General features: G+C 36.7%; 1 protein-coding gene across 2 annotated transcripts in view; it reads left to right on the top strand.

The window, feature by feature from the left end:
- Positions 1-9,895, top strand: part of FER (FER tyrosine kinase) — a 174,366-nt gene extending 164,471 nt beyond the window's left edge. For both annotated transcript variants that reach the window (XM_075739369.1, XM_075739370.1), the window contains 3 exons: positions 1,642-1,796; positions 5,285-5,407; positions 9,557-9,895. In XM_075739369.1, the coding sequence (XP_075595484.1) occupies positions 1,642-1,796; positions 5,285-5,407; positions 9,557-9,699 (421 nt within the window). In that variant the 3' untranslated portion in view covers positions 9,700-9,895. The remainder of the gene's footprint in view (positions 1-1,641; positions 1,797-5,284; positions 5,408-9,556) is intronic.
- The last annotated feature ends 8,542 nt before the right edge of the window (positions 9,896-18,437 follow it).

Below are 18,437 nucleotides of genomic sequence, written 5' to 3'. Positions count from 1 at the left end.
ACTATAGTTCAGTCTTTTGTCATGAATAGTCACCATGCATAGTGTTTGAACCTGTTTGTCATTGGTTCAAATCTTTCTTTCTGCGTTAACTGTAAAAACAAATTTGGTGCACACCATGAGCAGAGCTCTAGGTTAGTTTCTTCAAAGAGTAAGCTAGTTTGCATGCACCAAAATCATTCTTCAAAACCAACAAATGTGCATTAAGTGCTCAAGAGATTAACTTCAAAACTATACTACAGCTCCAATCCAAAACATTAACACTAATGTAGTTATTCTGGAATATTTGTGTAAGACAAGCCACTTGGAAGCATATTAGGTATTTAAGCTGAAAACAAACATTGTAAATTTAGTTTAAAGATACTTTGCCCATAATGTTCATAATGTTATAGATTTAATTGTTGTTTAACGTTTTTCTCCCTTCAAAAATTTCCTGTATTTTATTACATTAAGATGGGAATAATAATAGATATTTTATTATGTAGTATTTTAATACATTGTGAAACAATGAAATATACATATATTATGTTAATTATAGATTATTAGCATGTATTATTATTCCAAATATAAGCTATAGAGAAGCCACAGTAGGTTTTTTTATCTGGTATTACTACAGGCTGTCTCCTAATCTAAAGAAAATGCGTTTGAGATGGAGGGAGGGAAAGGAAGGCTATTGATTTTCTGAGCTTCTCATCCATCACTGAGCCAAAATTCCTTTTCCTGTAATACTGAGTAGCTTTTTATTTTTGATGGAAACTCTAATGCTAAAATAAGATGGGCAGAGATAAGATGGAGTCGGTTCTCTTGGTTCTTACTGTCTTTCATAATTATAGGAATATATTTCAGGGTGCTGCTTCAATTTCTGCTTCATTTTGCATAAAATCTGATTTGTTAATCTGCAGGTTTAGTTACATGGCCTCAGAGGGCAGTTGTGGTGGATTGGTTGACTCTGGGTGGCTGCCCAACACCCACCCAGCTGCTCTGTCACTCCTCAACAGGACAGGAGAAGACAGAAAAGCTTGTGGGTCAAGATAAAGACAGGGAGATCACTCACCAATTACCATCACAGCAAAACAGAGTTGACTTAGGGAATATTAATTTAATTTATTGCCAATTAAAATAGACTTGGATGGCGAGAAATAAAGACAAAAACTGAAACACCTTTCCCCCACCCCTGCCTTCTTCCAAGGCTCACCTTCAGTCCTTCATTTCTGACTCCTCCACCTCCTCCCTGCGAAGGGGTACAGGGGAATGGGGAGTGGAAGTTGAGGTCAGTCCATAACGGCTCTGTTCTGCTGCCCACCCTTTCTCACACTGTTCCCCTGCTCCAGCGTGGGTCCTTCCACGGGCTGCAGGGGAATCTCTGCTCTGGCACCTGGAGCATCTCCAGCATCTCCAGCACCTCTTCCCCCCACTTCTTCACTGACCTTGGTGAAATAATCACAGGATTATTTCTCATACTTTTTTTTTTTTTCCTCCTTCACTCCTCTTTTCCACAACTGCTGTGCAGTGGTTTTTACCCTTTCTTAAATATGTTTTCCAAGGGGGACCACCATCTTGGCTGAGAGGCTCAGCCATTTTAAATGGCTTCAAGTATTTTCAAATGTGTAAAAATATGGGGGTTTATTTCTTGTTCTAACTTAGAGACCTGGCTGCAAGGAACTGCTTGGTTGGTGAAAGCAACATTCTGAAAATAAGCGATTTTGGAATGTCCCGGCAAGAGGATGATGGTGTGTACTCATCATCAGGACTAAAGCAGATTCCTATCAAGTGGACTGCTCCGGAAGCTCTCAACTATGGTAAGGACGTACCTGTATGTTCTTGGAAAAAAAAAAACCCGAAACCACACAAGTATCACCAGGACTACACCATGGGCAATATTTGAGTATGTATACATATTCCTAGTGCTCAGTTCAAATCAATAATGTTTAAAATAATTTCAATATTTCAGTCTTATCTAAGTAATGTATAAAATACTGGTTTGCCTTCAAAAAAAATAAGGCAGCAACATCAAAATTACTATTATGCAGCAATAAAATAATGCTTTTGGTTATGTTGCTGACTCATTCTAGTAGACTACCAGTCATCTAAATCATAATCATTAGCAAAATGAATGGCAAGTTCTGTATATTTATGGTAGTCCTTGTTCCAGCACTTCTTTGAAAAGGGTAGAAAGTTTTAACACACTAGAACATTCTGTTAGATAAATCATTGCATTGGAGAAAAGTGCAGTCACTGATTTATATTTTTTTTAACTGCAGCTTTTCTTTGCCTGCGTTTTTATATATTGCTAGGCTGTTATCTTGAGGAAAATAATCCATTATTTCTTATTGAGGGAAGTGGTCCATACTGTGTGGGTAATAGTTCCAGAAGGTGCTGTATTTAGCTTTTTAGCTTATATTAAAAAATAAATTCTTCTAAGTAAAGTGGGCTGTGAAGAAGCAGTGTATTAAATGAACAATGCTGTGTTTTGGATGTAGTTGTCTCAACCAGTTATTTAGTTGAGTACTTGGGAAAAAAAATTGTAATTCTTCATTTGAAGTGTCTATAAATATTTCTGCCATCTCTTAAAGCTTTTTTTTTTTTAAATCCTGCATTGCAAGTCATAAGTTTGTGACTTATGATTGATAGCAAAATGCTTCCTCTCATTAGCACTTTTGCAGGAGTTAATGCCATAACACAGTAAAGCTGATCTTCCCTTTGGAAGGCTAATAATAAATTTAGTTAACAGTAATTGATCTTTTATTATCAAGTATTCTAGGAGGTGTTAGTGTTGCTAGTGTTCACTGAGGAACACACTTTTCTATTTTGAGTGTTTGTTCCACTATAAAATGTGTTTTGAATTTTTATTTTTGCTACTTCAGAAATGCATAGAGTTTATTTGATATATAATGGAAATGTATCCTACACAGCCATGTGCATTCCAGAGGACTACAATTAGCAGGAAAGAGGCTCTTGTGGCAACACCTTCACTTCATATTTTTTGATTCTTTTTTCTGCGTAGTACAGGAGAGGAGAGGATAGTTGATTAACATCTACTAATTTTGTGTTTCCTAAAGTGCATGCCTACTCAAGCAGCTTTAAGTGATTTTCTGTAGTGTTTGGAAAATAAGCTCTCTCGAACATTTGTTAATGTGTTCAGCAGTCTAATATTCAACTTTCAAAACATCATAGAAGGTTTCTATGTGTTCTTGAAGGATCATTTTTTCCACTCCTTTGAAAGACGTGAGTAAAAATAATTGATTTGTGGTTTAATATTTACCATCCTAATAATATGGTCATAAGTATTGCATTAATTTGTGTGGTAAGGTTGAAGGTATTTAAGGATATCAGAGTGAAATAGAACTAAATCTGCAATATTTCAGAACTAGTTGGTAACCACTGCCCATGTCAGTTCTTAATTTAAGGGTTGGAAGAAAATGAGAGATAGGGTCATTTGGCCATTACATGAATGAAACAGTGCTTAAGAAACTACGTAATAGTTCATTTTTTTTAGTCACTTTTGGATTCACTATATATGACAAAATAATAGCAGTCACAAAAAGATTGTAAATGAAAAAAACACAAGTTATGAAGTCTAGAAACCAGACTAGGGCAAATGGAGTGGCTAGGGAGTTGTGTCTAAAGTCATAAACGAAATCCTGATGCTACTGGTGCGGTGGGAGATTGAACCTTTGCTGTTCAGTGCCATTCCATACCATTAGTTTTGCTTGGAGCAGTATGATTTCCATCACTTCATCAAGTGGAAAAAATGCTTGAAAAGGTCCTGAAATTACATATTTAGGCCAAATGTAGGGTATGTTTGCTTCCTGTTCTCTCAAAATTAAAATACACATTTAATATGTGTGGTTTTCCAGTAAAAGATTTTGAGTTGTTTGTCATGTTAATAAATTACCGTGTGGAGGGTTTTTTTGTCAATGAACAGGCCTTTTTTTTTTGCCCAGATAATGGCATAGTGGAAAAGATAATTAACTATGCAGTACTTGTACTTTCTCAAAAAAAATCCTAATCACCTATCTTGTATCTTCTGAATGATTTCAATGAAAAGTGTTTAATTACTGGATGCCAAACTCTGAAAAGAATTGATACATAGACAAGAAAACTAATCTTACTACAAAGAGGATAGTGAATGCCTATAATTACCATCCACAAGGCACGCAAGCTAATGTAGTACAGCTGTAAGTGGTACTTAGTTTAACAGTAAACTGAACTTTCTGATGTCAGAACAGTTGTCAGATCACCAACTGGCACTATAATTTACATGTATTTTCCTTTTTTGTAGTCAGAAGTGGCTTAGTTTGGTTTGTTTAGTGAGTAGAGATGAACAAACAATACATTCACAAGCATGTGTATATTTTAAAGAATAAAGACACATATATACAATGTAATAGTATGGAGCAAATAAAGAGAGTCATGAAAAATGATTAAAGTAATGTTGAAAATGGATTTTTAAGATAACATTTTCACAGATGCTGCTGCAAAGGGCTAGGAGCCTTAACTTTCTGATATGAATCCATCCTTCCTAATGTGCATCCATCAGGGACAATAGAAATATCTGCTCCAAGATGTCTCCTTCTACCATAATATAAAGCTCTCATTACACAGAGAGGTTTGAAATTCAATTATCTATCAGTTACCTGTTTTGCTCTCTCTGAAGCATAGCTGAAGATAATGGAACCAGCAGCCCAGATTTGTTTTCTTTTTCTTTAACTGAATGGGTGCATTAGTTCGTCAGGGTCCAAATTAAACAAGTTGAAGCAACTATACTTTCATTTTCAGAGAACAGTTTCTCAAAGCGTGAATAATACCAAGGCCTCTTCGCAGTTACGAACTATGTTGAAGGTGGCTCCTCTCAGAATACTCATTGCCATGCTATATTAGGGATCTGGGAAAAGTAATTTTTAAAAATATATTTTGAATTGAAAGTGGGGAAGTGTGGTGCGTGGTGTGACATTTTTTCTGTCCTTTTACATTAAAGTTTTTTTTTAAATTGTACATGAAGAAGAAAAGAAATTCTTAACTTGCATGAAAAATAACTGACATGGTAAGGTCTGTCAAATTGTAGAAATTTAAGTTCGCTTATATTATTCCTAGGTATTGACCTGAAGGTAATTTTTTTATCATTTGAAATACAGGAGACTCTGATATCTGCAGAATGTATTATTAGTAGCAATAGCTTTGTTCTGCTTAAAGCTTGCCTATGTAACACTTTACAGAAAATTTGGAGCCATCATTATCTGAGACTTTTTCTGTATGTTAAGCTGTGGGTTTTCTCTCCTTTTCTTAGGGAGATACACATCTGAGAGTGATGTATGGAGCTTTGGAATCCTTTTGTGGGAGACCTTCAGTTTAGGAGTTTGTCCGTACCCTGGGATGACCAACCAACAAGCACGAGAACAAGTCGAGAAAGGTGATTATTCGTAGGGAGTCAAAGAAATACTGTATAGATCCATAAGGACATACAGTATAAAATAGCAAAGAAATAAAATACGGATTACCCAGCAACTTTACAGAAAATATTATGAGATTTTTTAATTGCTGAATCTAGCTTTCTGGGAGGAATAGTGTGATAAATAGGCTTCTTGGAAAAAAAGGAATATACTGACCAGTGACTCAAAGAATGGAAGATTTATAGCATGCTGACTTTTGTTGTTGCAGAACTAAAAGGTGAGATGGAGAGGAGAGATTTACAGCTGTGCAAAGCAGAGGCTTGACCAGAATGAATTATTTAAGATTATGCTAATGCAGGTATAAATATTCTAAACTGCCAGAACAAAAAATCTGTACCATTCCATCATCTCTATTAAAGCATTTCAGACAAAAATTTAGCAATTATGGTGGAGAATAGTAAGCTAGTTGAGCATGGAAAGCCACATTCTTCTTCTACAAAACAATCAAAAAGCTTTTATTTAAAGTAGCAAATAACTGTGAGCAAGATTTCAGGACTTTGATTTATTTTCATCATCTTTAGTGGCATTTCAGAACTGTTCCTCCTCTACCAAGTACTACTCTGTAATTTGTAAACAGGTTCTAAGCTAGCAAAAATGCTAAACAATTTTTTAAAAAATGCTAACAACTACTTGGCTGATTTATACAGATTGTCAGTGGTTTTTATCACTGTGGATGACCATCAAAGTTTCTCCTTAAAAGGCCAAATAAAAAAATCCAATGTTATCCAGAGCAGAGAAGTGTTTCTAAAACTAAGTCTTACTACCTAAGTACTCAGATTCTGTTTTAATCCACTGAGAATAATAATCTCTTGAAATTGATAAAATGCAAAGAGCTGGAAGTATGTTTATACTTTTTCAGCTATTTATACTGTGGGGAAAATAGTCCTGTTAGCCCATCAGCATATTTTTTTTTTTTAATGGAATTGTCATTTCTTTTATCAGCCTGTTTTCTTGGTTTTCAGTATATAATAGATCTTCTGTTAGGATAGTCAGCTAAGATGCTCCAGATTCTCTTTGTGATCTTACCTATCTCAATTACCTAATCAGTAAGAGCCTTCAGTGAATTTAGTTACTTGAATGCTTGCTTTAAACAAGGATAATTTCAATTCTAAGTAACTGTATAGAATCACTTCACTATAAGGACAAAAAGTAGTTGCTGCTGTCACTGTTTTGAAGAACCAGTTTTTAGGGGAAACTTTGCAAAGGAAAGGATTTGTAGATAGTTTCATATTATCTTGTCTGTAAGTGTCCTAGATCCCATCCGATTTTCTGTGGAGTTACATGCATTAATCCAGGACCTAGAGCAGATGCATGCAATATGAAAAACTATTTTTCAGATTTAGCTGTTGTATGAGGCCAGTGTCATATATACTCTGCTTTAGAAAGAGAGATGCAGAGACTTATGCAGTAAGTCTGGAGTCACAGAGCTGCATTTAGCTGTAGAGTCCTACATGCCAACTCAGTTTGCTGTCTACTGCCTGTTGCTTCCTCAGAGAGCTGCATGTGTTAAACAGTTCATAGTTTCACATAGAAATGTGAAGTCATACAATCACAGTGTCACAGAATGGCTGAGGTCTGTGGGGACCTCTGGATGTCAGCTGTGCCAACCCACCTGCTCAAGCAGGGCCATCTAGAGACAGTTGCCCAGAACCATGTCCACATGGCTTTTGCATATCTCCAAGGATCGAGACTCCACCACTTCTCTAGGTAGCCTGTGCCAATGATTGGTTACTCTCACAGGGAAAAAGCGTTTCCAGAGGTTCAGGAGGAACCTCCTGTGTTTCAGTCTGTGCCCATTGCCTCTGGTCCTGTCATCACTGACAAAAGCCTGGCACTCTCCTTCTCTGCACCCTCCCTCCAGGTATTTATATACATTGAAGAGATTGCCCCGAGCCTTCTCTTGTCCGGACTGAACATTCACAGCCCTCTCAGCCTTTTCTCACGTGAGAGATGCTCCAATCCCTTCATCATCTTGGTGGCCCTTTGTGAGATTCTCGCCAGTGTGTCCAAGTCTCTCTTACACTTGGGACCCCAGCACTGGATGCACTACTCCAGGTGCGGCCTCACCAGTGCTGAACAGAGGGGGCACATCCTTCAACCCATTGGCAACACTTCTTTTAATGTAGCCCAGGATATCGTTGGCCTTTGTTGCTGCAAGGACATGTTGCTGCTGCATGCTTAGCCCTTGGTGTCCACCAAGACCCCCAGGTCCCTTTCTGCCAAACTGCTTTCCAGCTGGCTGGTCCCAAGCATATACTGGTGACTGGTGAACTGTTGTTCCTCCCCAGGCGCAGGACTTTGCAGTTCCCCTTGTTGAACTGCCTGCGGTTCCTGTCAGCCCATGTCTCCAGCCTGTCCAGGTCCCTCTGGATGGCAGCACAACCCTCTGGTGCATCGGCCCCTCCTGCCAGTTTGGTGTCATCAGGAAACTTGCTGCAGGTGCACTGTGCCCCATCATCCAGATCATTAATGATGACGTTAAACAAGGTTGAACCCAGTATTGACCTGTGGGGTACACCAGTAGTTACTGGCCTCCAGTTAGACTTTGTGCCAGTGATCAGCTCCATCTGGGACCAGCCATTCAGCCAGTTTTCAATCTACCTCACTGTCTGCTCTTCCAGCCCATGTTTCAACAGCTGCTTCTTGAGGATCTGACAGGAGGTAGTGCTGAAAGCCTTTACTTTGATGACCAAGGTAGACAATATCCACTGCTCTCCCCACATCTACCAGGCCAGTCATTTCATCATAGAAGTTTCTCAAGTTGGTCAAGCGTGACTTGCCCTTAATGAATCCATGCTGACTACTCCTTGTGACTTTCTTGTCCTTCATGTGCCTGTAAATCATTTCCAGCATTAGCTGCTCCATCACCTTCCCAGGGATCAAGGTGAGGCTGACCAGCCTGTAGTTCCCTGGGTCCTCCTTACTGAAGATAGGAGTGACATTTCCTTTACTCCAGTCTTCAGGCACTTCTCCCAGTTACTATGATGGATGAAAGATCATTGAGAGTGGCCTTGGAGTGACATCAGCCAACTCCCTCAGCACTCACGGATGCATCCTATCAGAGCCCATGGATTTATCCAAGTCCAGTTTACTTAAGCATTCCCTGACCAGATCCTCTTCCACCACGCATACGTCTTCCTTGCTCCAGCCTTTCTCCCTGGTCTCTGGGGCCTGGCATTCCTGAAGGCCAGTCTTGCTAGTAAAGGCTGAGTTGAAGGCAGTATTCATCCTGCCCCATCACCCCAGGCTCTTTGTACATCCATCCTGTTCATCACTCCCTAACAGCATTGCTGGTGACTCTCTCCCTCCTTCTTTATTCCTAGCTGAAAGGAGCGCCTTGTTCATCCACGCGGTCCTCCTGGCATTTTTGCCCAACTTCCTACTCATTGGGAAGTTGCCTTCATGTACATCTCTTTTGTCCAGGGTACAGATGAATTGCTGGAACGGCCACTTGTCTGTGGCTTCTAAATGATTAGCTGCTAATTTACTTAACTGATTGTTCATTCTCCTGCTCATCACCAAATCAGAGACCTCCTTTAGTTGCTGGCAGAAGAGAGGTGTGGAAGGCCTCTGCCTATCTAAGCAAACTAGAAGACAGTTAAGATGATGTGAAAATATAGAAGTTAGTTAAGAAAACAGGAAGGAGGAAAAATAAATGGATAAAGTGCAAGTGGGAAGGAAACTCCTTAAGGACACAAAAAAGGGAAGAGATATGAGAATAAAAGTTGATCCATTTTGAAAAAGAGCAAAGAAATTTACTTTCATCTTAATGTTTATTGCTGATTTCTTCAGGGAGGGGGAAAAATGGAACAGAATTAAAACCTAGATGGTAGCTACTTCCTAAGATACAGAAAACAAATCTATGCAGGTTGTGGCCTTAGGGCTGAGAAGCATACTGACAATTTACCATGCCCAACTTAAATGTCGTTGGTACCTGAGCTTTGATCAGTTTAATAATTATCTATCTTGTATAGGTTATATATTGAAGACTTTCCTCATATCCTGAAGATCTTTTTTAATGCAGTGATCCTGAACTTCAGTCATTTTCCGATTTGTTAATATACATCAGTTTTCAATGCTAAACATTTTCCCCTCTTTTTGTGTACCAGGCTACCGAATGTCAGCACCGCAAAAATGTCCAGAAGAAATATATAAAATAATGCAGAGGTGCTGGGACTACAAACCAGAAAACCGCCCAAAATTCAGTGAGGTTCAGAAAGAGCTGTCTTCAATCAAAAAGAAAGTGACGTAGTGATAAACAAGTGCCAAACTCAATGTGTGGGACTTTATTTTCCAGTGAAATAATTTTTTCCCCTCAAACACTATGCGTTTATACAACATTATTTGCAATATTCTTCTAGGATTACTCTGAAATTAACTTTTTATTATATACATGTGTACCATCTTGAATGACGTCTACACCTGCATTAAAGACATATACTGCAAAATGCTATATATCCAGTCACAGTAATATTGTCATTTAGGTTACATGTAAATAGAAAAGCACACACTATAGATTTAAGGGACTGTGGCTTTTATCTGTTTTACTGCAAGTAACTGCTAGTGACAGTTTTCAGAGGTTTTCTACTTTAACCTGTGTTCTCGCTCTGCTATCCCTGTCTCATATGTCATCACCAGCAGTACTGTAATGTGGTGACTGTCATACATGTTGGCCTTAAAACTGAAGACAGTTTTGACAAGTATTTCAACTAGAAACTTTTATATTTTTTGAATTCTTACTGCAACTGATATTTTTAACTGACACTTTGTTTTAAGGATGAAGGTCAGTTAGATTCTGGATGCAATCGTGCCTACTGAACAGTGAAATCCAGAATTTTGTTTTGTAGAAAATTGAGTTACTTGTGCATTTCTTACCATACTGTAGTAAGTACTTCTGATTTTTTACGTGATTTACTTAAGCCAATGCTTTTCTTCCTACAAAGCCAACAGAATTCAGTAATATTTCTCCTTTACAATGACATGTTTATTTAAGAAACAAAAACCCAATACCAAGTCTTGACTACACGTTACAGTATACTGCAAATCATCTGCCTTCCAAAGAATATGTAAAAGCAGTAGGTCAGCAGGAACAGGTTTACTAACGATAGCAGCAGATTACAAATACCATTGATCTTAGAGCAGTTAAAGAATGTGAATTGCTAGATTTGCTTTTGATCCTGATGTTTTCCTTAAATTGGTAATAATTCTTAGAATGTAGCTGGAATCTACAAAAGTTTATGCTAAGCAAAAGTACATTCCATGCATAGTGTCCAAAGTAAAATACTACTTCTGTATGGCTATAGGAAATTGTTCAAGACACCAAAATAAAGATGTATGTTTAAAGCCTCTGACAAGCTGAGCAAGGCAGAGTAGAAATACTAACCTTCTAACTTTTTTAAATCATTGCAATCAGATTTCAAAAGACTGGGGATAGGCAAATGCCACCAAGAATAAAAACCTTGTGTGTATATATATATATATATAAAAATTTAAAAAAAAAAAAAAAAGAAAAAAAAGAAAAAGAAAAAATCCACTAGAAATAATAAAAAATTACTAGATAGAGGAGGGAGGAAAGGCACAGTTTGTTACTATGGGTCCTCTTTGCAGGAATTATTTTCTAGGGCCCTTCACAGGAATAGGAACAAGTTACAGTATCCTGGCGCGAGTTCCAGAGTTAAGGTGCTTACAATTTTTCTAATAATTAACTAATTTTTTTTGGATCAAGGGATGTCAGTTGCTGCGAATGCAAGTAAGAAACGGGGACTGTAAGTAACATAGTGTCTGGAATACTAATTAGCCCTGTATTTTATTGTTACAGTGGGATTGAGATGTAGTGAAGTCAGTGGCTACATTACATTTTTACTTCTGTTCAGGTGACTTTTCTATTGTCCACAACATTTTTGCTCTCTAAAGTGTATTTATAGTAGTACTGAGTGGTAATGTTGAAGGGCCATGTGTGACCAAATTATGTGTAGTCTAGAAGAGTTTGTCTGTTACATTGGAGTTAGCGTCCAAATAAAACAATGAATGATCGTGCTGGAGCACTTCAGCTGTATTTGAGGTGTAACTGTCCAAGTATAAGGAATGGTGAGTGCTGCTTGAATTTTTTAAGTGATTTTTTTCTTGGAGCTAAGGAAGCATACACATACCCATGAAGGTATAGTGCTTTGAAAACATAGTGGCATAAATTTAAGCTTCCTTATAAGCATACTGGATATATTTACTTAATTCTGTACTTCCAAGTAGCCCAAAGATATTTTTCAAGAGAAGGGGGCAACATTCTTGTTAGTGTCTGTGCTTTTCAGTAGTACACAGTTTGTGCCTTAATTTGCTAGTATGCTAATTGCAAATACAAGTATACTAAGATTTAAGGAATGTTCCACAATCATTCGGAAAATCCAACAGCAGGTCTTTATGTAAGCATCACTAATGTCTGCAGTTAAGGATAATGGTATCTCCTCTGTGAGCATTCATAACTTCTCTGGAGAGTTAATATTCTTCTTCTGTGAAAGAGATGAACTGTTTCTTTGCTATATGCCCTCTTGACAGCAAAGAAATACTGTTTTATTTTTATAAAATAAAATACTGTTTTATTTGTCTTAATTAACCAGTTACCATCCAGACTCTCACATAAAGATAAAAATTGTACTCATATTTTATTCTGAAATAGTTAACATTTGTAATTCATATCACACGTCTGTTTAAATTTAAAGACTTTTTAAAATGTGGGATTTCTGCAGCAGCAAGAAGATTTATTATTATTCCTGAGGTAGGCATCAGTTCAGTTAAAAAATAATAATTCTTTGGGACAATACCAGAATGAATTTATAGGTATAGAATAAAACACAGGTGCGTGTCTCTTCGATTTTTAAACTGTTTTCTTATCATTAACTTGGCAGTTTGTGGCAGAACTTGTTCATCATGTCTCACTTGTAATTATTGCAGTTATACAGTTTAGGAAGTGGAATCCATACCTATAGATACTGGTTTTAAGCTTTTGTAAATTTCTTACAGGGGAGTTCACAAACAAAACTGCCATACAATGAAATTTAAAAGATGTGGTATTCAAGTACCAAATCCACCATATCTGCGTTCTGTGGACTTCTGATGACTTAGTCTTGCATTATTCATAGGTTAGCCAGATACTTGTCATTTGGGTCATGTACTGTGTTTATCCTAGAGAACTTACACAAAAATTAAAACTCAGTCTCTTTTGTGAGTGTAGTGTTTCAGGTAGGTTCTTACCCCGCCATTGTCCCAACCAGGGGGAGCCTGAGGGAATCCTGAATTTTTTACACTGTTAAATGGGAGAAACTCTGAATACTGTTAAAGGTCAGGTAGAAATACCTCAGCCTGTTATGTGAGATGGAATTCAACACCTTCTCTCTTATTTTCATCTTTTTCCAAGGAATTGCATTCATCATTTTAAGAAAGATTGGTTTGTGGGCAAAAAATGCATCCTTTACTTTGCTGTCAGTAGAAATGAAGCATAAGTGTTAGCTTCAGAGTTCAGTCATCAGTGAAATTATGAGAATTCCTAAGCATTTCAATTTTATGGAAAATAAAATAGTGGAAAGTGTCTTGTCTGAAAACAAACCTTGCTTCAGCAAAGTGTGATTTTGTATAGTCAGCATCCCACCAAAACATTCTCTTTGGAATCTACATTTTCATTGATTTCTGATGAAACCAATGAACTAGTTTTTCATTTAGCAAATACAGTTATATTGCATTTCTTCTTAACAAAAATCTGCCTTTTTGCAGAGTTGCCAAATACTTTAATTGGAAGTTGTTATTGGAACATGCATCACCAGAATGCTGTCAGTAAGGACTGTGGTTTGTATAGGAAGCCTGATCTTACTGATGAGAAACAGAAAACTGGTTACAGAAATACTGGGTTATTCATCTTAAGTATTTTTTCATCCATGTCTTTGACCATCTGTTACTCAAATTCTGCAAGGACATAACTAAAAATTACTGCACATTGCTAAAACTGACTATGAATTTGTCCTTTTGTTATCTCTTATAACTATTTTGTTATCCTTTTTGCACCCATTGTAAAGATACTAAAGAAAAAAACTTTTATGAAGTTACAGAGTAATCAACTCTCAGAAGCATTTTAAAATGTCTCCTCCTCCCCAAATTTTCCCATATGTGCTGCTGCATGGGTATTAACAGTGCTAATTAACTACTAGCCCTGTTCCCATTATTGCTGCTGTCATGTCCTCTAAATGGCAGTGCCACTGACACACTTGAAACAGTGAAATATTTGAAGTGATGAGTTAGTGTGTAAATAGTGTCATCAAACGTGATATTCAAGAGCAGTAGTTCTCAAAATGGCTGGTTGTCACAAGTAATAACTCATTATAAAGATGGAATAAAAAGAAAGAGGCTAATTGAGAGAATCCACTTTCTATAACAGCTGTCCTGTTTGTAGGCAATAGAAATGTTTGTTATGCCAGTGCACTTGGATTTGTAACATTTTTATGACTGAGCATAAAATAGTTTGCTATTAAAAGACAGTTTGCCAATTAATTTTTTTTCCCTCAAGCACAAAGCACACGTGATGTTATTGGAAGCATTCTTGCTAGGCAGTCAGCATATGTGGAGGGAAGAATACCCTTACTGCCAACCATGGTACATATTTTTTTTCTTCTTAGAATCATATTCATGCAGTCCTTCACTTTATGGAATACATGATCTTAATTAGTAATTGGAAAGTACAGGGCAAGTTTCAAGCAACCATGAGTTTTTAAGAGTGATCTGGTAAATCTGGAACATCAGCTCTATTAAAAATGTTTTCTTCTAGTTTCCTTCTGCAGATTTACTGTAAAAAAAAAAAGGAGTCTTTAAACAAACATTAGTGACAACTTACAGGAAAAATGCATCAACCTCAGAAACCTATCAAGCTTCTTTCTGAGTAACTTCAGCAAATAATATTTTTTGTAATTTTGTACTAGAATTCACCCAGGATAGGTGAATTCCTTTCTAAAAATCTAAAAATAATAAAAAAGCTTAACAAGCTGAAAGCTCCTTGTTGAAACAGAACAGAAGAATCCTTTCACTTGTCACATTCTGAACAGTCTTTCAAGTATTGTCACAGTTTCTTTCCTGAAACTGATAATGTACCTGTGATTTCCAGCTCTTACATATTTTTCAGCAGTGTATATTAGTGCATTATTAACACCCAACTTTACTTTCAGACCAAGGCAGGGAAGACTCTCCCATTGAAAAGTGCAGCAAGTTCTGCATGGTAGCTCCCACATTTTCCGTAACTTCCACATTCAGTTATCAGAGTCATTGTGTTCATTATAATAAGCAGCACACAGAACAGGAGCTGGAACCTAGATGGTATCTTTAAATCAGCAGCTAATCCCCCCAAAAATTCACGTTTGGCTCAAGAAGCTGACTTCGTTTTGATTCTCTGTCAAATAAGCAAAAGCAATTTCTGTATTTCAGCCTTATTACTAATTATAAAACAGGAAGGTTCACAGACATATTTACTGTTCTCCCCAAGGGAATGCTACCTCCACCCATAACCATGTTAACCTTATGTCCCTGTTATGTCCCTCTGTCTCTGGCATAAAATTCTAACGACCATCCACTTGTAGAACTTGGGTGTTAACTCTGAGTTGTTTCATTTTCAGGTAGTTGTGTATTATTAGCTGTTTTTGAATACCGTTTTCTCAGACATCATCTAGGCAGGACTTAAATTAGAATTTTCAATGGTTTGGGGTGTTTTTTGTGAGATGAAGGACTAATTAGATTGCTAGCTACATGCATTGTTATTTTACAGCTATTTCAGATTATAGCTATGAGAGAGTAGTTCATGTATAGATCTCAGATTATGTATGCCTTCTCCAAATTAAAAACTGTTAGCTATACTTACAAAAAAACGGATAAATAAAGCCCTCAAGTATAGTTGACTGAGGTCATAAAGTGAAAACATAGAACTACATTCTTTCTTCCTCTATCCTTCCAGAATTGAATGCTTTGTAAATAAAACTTGGAATAACTGGCTTTGTATTTATAGATAAATATGAATTGTGAACCAGTATGATAACCTAGTACTCACATTGCTACTAGCAAAGAAGATTTGGAAGAAAGTGTTCCTAAATTGCTACTATTTGGAACAGTCATCTACTAGTAGAACTACAAATGTTTATCGATAAGTACATAACTTAAGTTTTGTGAGTACAGTAAGAGAGACAGCGCATGCTTTTCCATTGAAACCCTTCATCGACTTAAGGCAATTATGTTTTAAAATGAGATTGATCAGCGATTCCTTCTAGATTACACATGTTGAAAGTATGAGCCAGAAGTCTCCACCACTAAAAAAAAGATCCACACTACTGTCTTTATATACAGTCAGCTCAGTCTTTCTCAACATACAAAGAATTCCATAATTGTTAAATGCAGTAGTAATAAAAAAATCCTTGGATTACTGATATGTAAACTATTTCACACTGATCTTTTGCTTCAATTATTAAAGAATCTTTCTGCTTTTTGAAAAGGGCTACAGTAAGCTTACAGTTCTAGCTGAGCTGTGCTGTAATAATCTGGCCTGTTGTATCTCCCAAACATTTCCTAATTCTGATGGCTCCATGTACCATAGATGGTGCCCTTTCTTTTACTTAAAAAAAGCTATTCTTGTGACAGAGTTTTTCAAATATATCCCTACTTTTGTTTGACTCAAAAATACTGTAGTGGCATTCTACCTTGATACCTGTGGTAATGTGTTTGTATGAAAACTGAAGTAACTATGAATCAAGGTGAAGCACATATTGTTCAAATCATGTTTTTAATCAAGTTTCAAACTCTAAATATACTGTGAATTGTCCACATCATAAAAGACATGAGAAAATCAACATTCCTGACTGCCTAATTTATAATATAGAGCATCCTGCTCCCACTAGGGAACAATATAAAGCTAAATATGCTCCTTGAAAAAGAAATTATTTTGCTGTCAGACCAGATCCAAAAAATATCTTCAAAAGCAGCAACTTAATTCCAACCAAGCCTTGTTGTAAACTTCCTTCTTAAAAACCTTTCCAAATAATGTTAATTTTCATTATTGTCATCCATTTTGCTTTTAGAAATTTGACTTTTTACATTATAAAATATTTACTTATAATGGTAATTATACCCCACCACCACCACCATGAAGTGCTGAGACTTGCAACTTCAGAAGATAAGCATTGCTAAGTCAGTTAAAGTCTACAGGGAACTGATCTTTCACTAGGTGTCTGAGTTCATATGGCTTAATGCATTTTAAATATCACTAAAGTAATTGGTTCAATTAAAATATCTTATAGAACAGCACTATTCCTTTTTCAAGATATCTCGGCAATAGCAATATTTATATTTGACTTGACCTCAACAGGAAGGTAAAACTACCTTCCTTCCTCTCTAGTTTATTAACGAAGGGAACAGCTGAGTTCAAGTAGCCAATTCAGATGCTGTCAGCAATTCTGATACATCACGTGGATGCAACCAGGATGCCATAGAGAAGGTCTTGCAGTCTGCATGGCTCCTCTATAATATACCTGCGCTCGCTATGAGTCACCAATTAATCCACCAGAGACTGGAATTTTGCCATATCTCTGAGTGTGGCTGATTCCTTAAATCACCTGAAGTTGTAGCGCTTAAGGAGAAATAGTGATGTTTTTTCTTTGTCACGAAATGCAGAAATGTGATATAAAATGGGGAGTCTCTGCATTATTTTCCTTCCCTCACCTCCTGCTTGGTCATGTCACAGATTCAAAGTCTTCAATAGATGGAACAACTGGAAACCTATCTGTTTCCTCTGTTTGTTGTATCATTACCTGTAACTGGCAAGTTAACTTGTTTTTACCACCAAGCATCCCACTTAATTTTTGCTAAAATGCTAAAAATCATAGTAGGAAAAAGCTCGTGATATAGGCTCATCACGTAGGACACAAAAGGCAAGCAGATTCCTACAAAGAAATTTTGAGGACTGAAAGCCAACAATAAACACTTGTCTTGTCCCTTCTGTTAAAGGAGTGTGTGGTTATATGCATGTTCAAACGACTTCCAGAGATGAAACTTGGACTAAGATTGGTAGGACTGCTGTTTTTTCAGTTGCATGTGTTACTTTTCTTTTGTATAATTGTAGGCAGCTGGAGACAGAGGAGGAGCGCTGGGGAAGGAGGGAAGGTTGGTTCGCTGACCCACTAGCACACCCAAGACTTTTGACACCAGTAACCTTGAGTAGGGCACAGATACCGTTTGCAAACGTGTTTAGATTTCTATTCAATTTTGTGCCAAAGCATGCACCAGCAAGTTTAATATCAGGTAAAGCACCTTTTATACTCTTTGTTGTTTAAAAATAATATATTTCTGAAACAGATTGATATTACATGACACTGGAAATGGGTGCTTCTTCCCAAAAGTACACATGTAAAAAAAAAAAAAAAAAAGGAAATAAAAAGAAAATAACATTTGTGAGTTTATCTGGCTTTTAAGCAAGTCTAAAAATGATAACTATGTAATACAGTTGCCAGTTGTCTATCCTTTATAATTTTAAATAGAACTGCATTTTAACTTTATTTATTTGCCAATTTTTTATATACTTTAAAGTTACACTTTTGAACTCCAGCTTAACTTTTGATTTTCCTATGCTGTTACAAAACAGAATTTCCATATTCTTGTAAACTGCAGATCATTTTTGAATATTCCTTTGTCTTTTCCTATGGACCAGTTACCACTAACAAATCTGCAGTCCCCTTTTTACTGTACTCTTCCAATAAATGTAAAATATTTGTATCAAGCTGTCTCATTTTATTTGATATTTACAGGTTGCGTTTATTCATCTGCTTCTGTAATCAAGCGGAAGACCAGCTCTAGTAACATTGCTCTTAAGAATGTTAAGAATAGCTACAATTCAAAATATTTCACAAAGATGAAAACCCATTTTTATTTGAGGGTTTGGGTTTTTTTTTTTGCAATTTCTGGAGTTACTATCTGTGTGAT

The sequence above is a fragment of the Balearica regulorum genome, chromosome Z (genome assembly GCF_011004875.1).
Source record: "Balearica regulorum gibbericeps isolate bBalReg1 chromosome Z, bBalReg1.pri, whole genome shotgun sequence".
In the NCBI taxonomy this organism is placed as follows: Eukaryota; Metazoa; Chordata; class Aves; order Gruiformes; family Gruidae; genus Balearica; species Balearica regulorum.
This window is presented reverse-complemented; position numbering and strand designations above follow the sequence as displayed.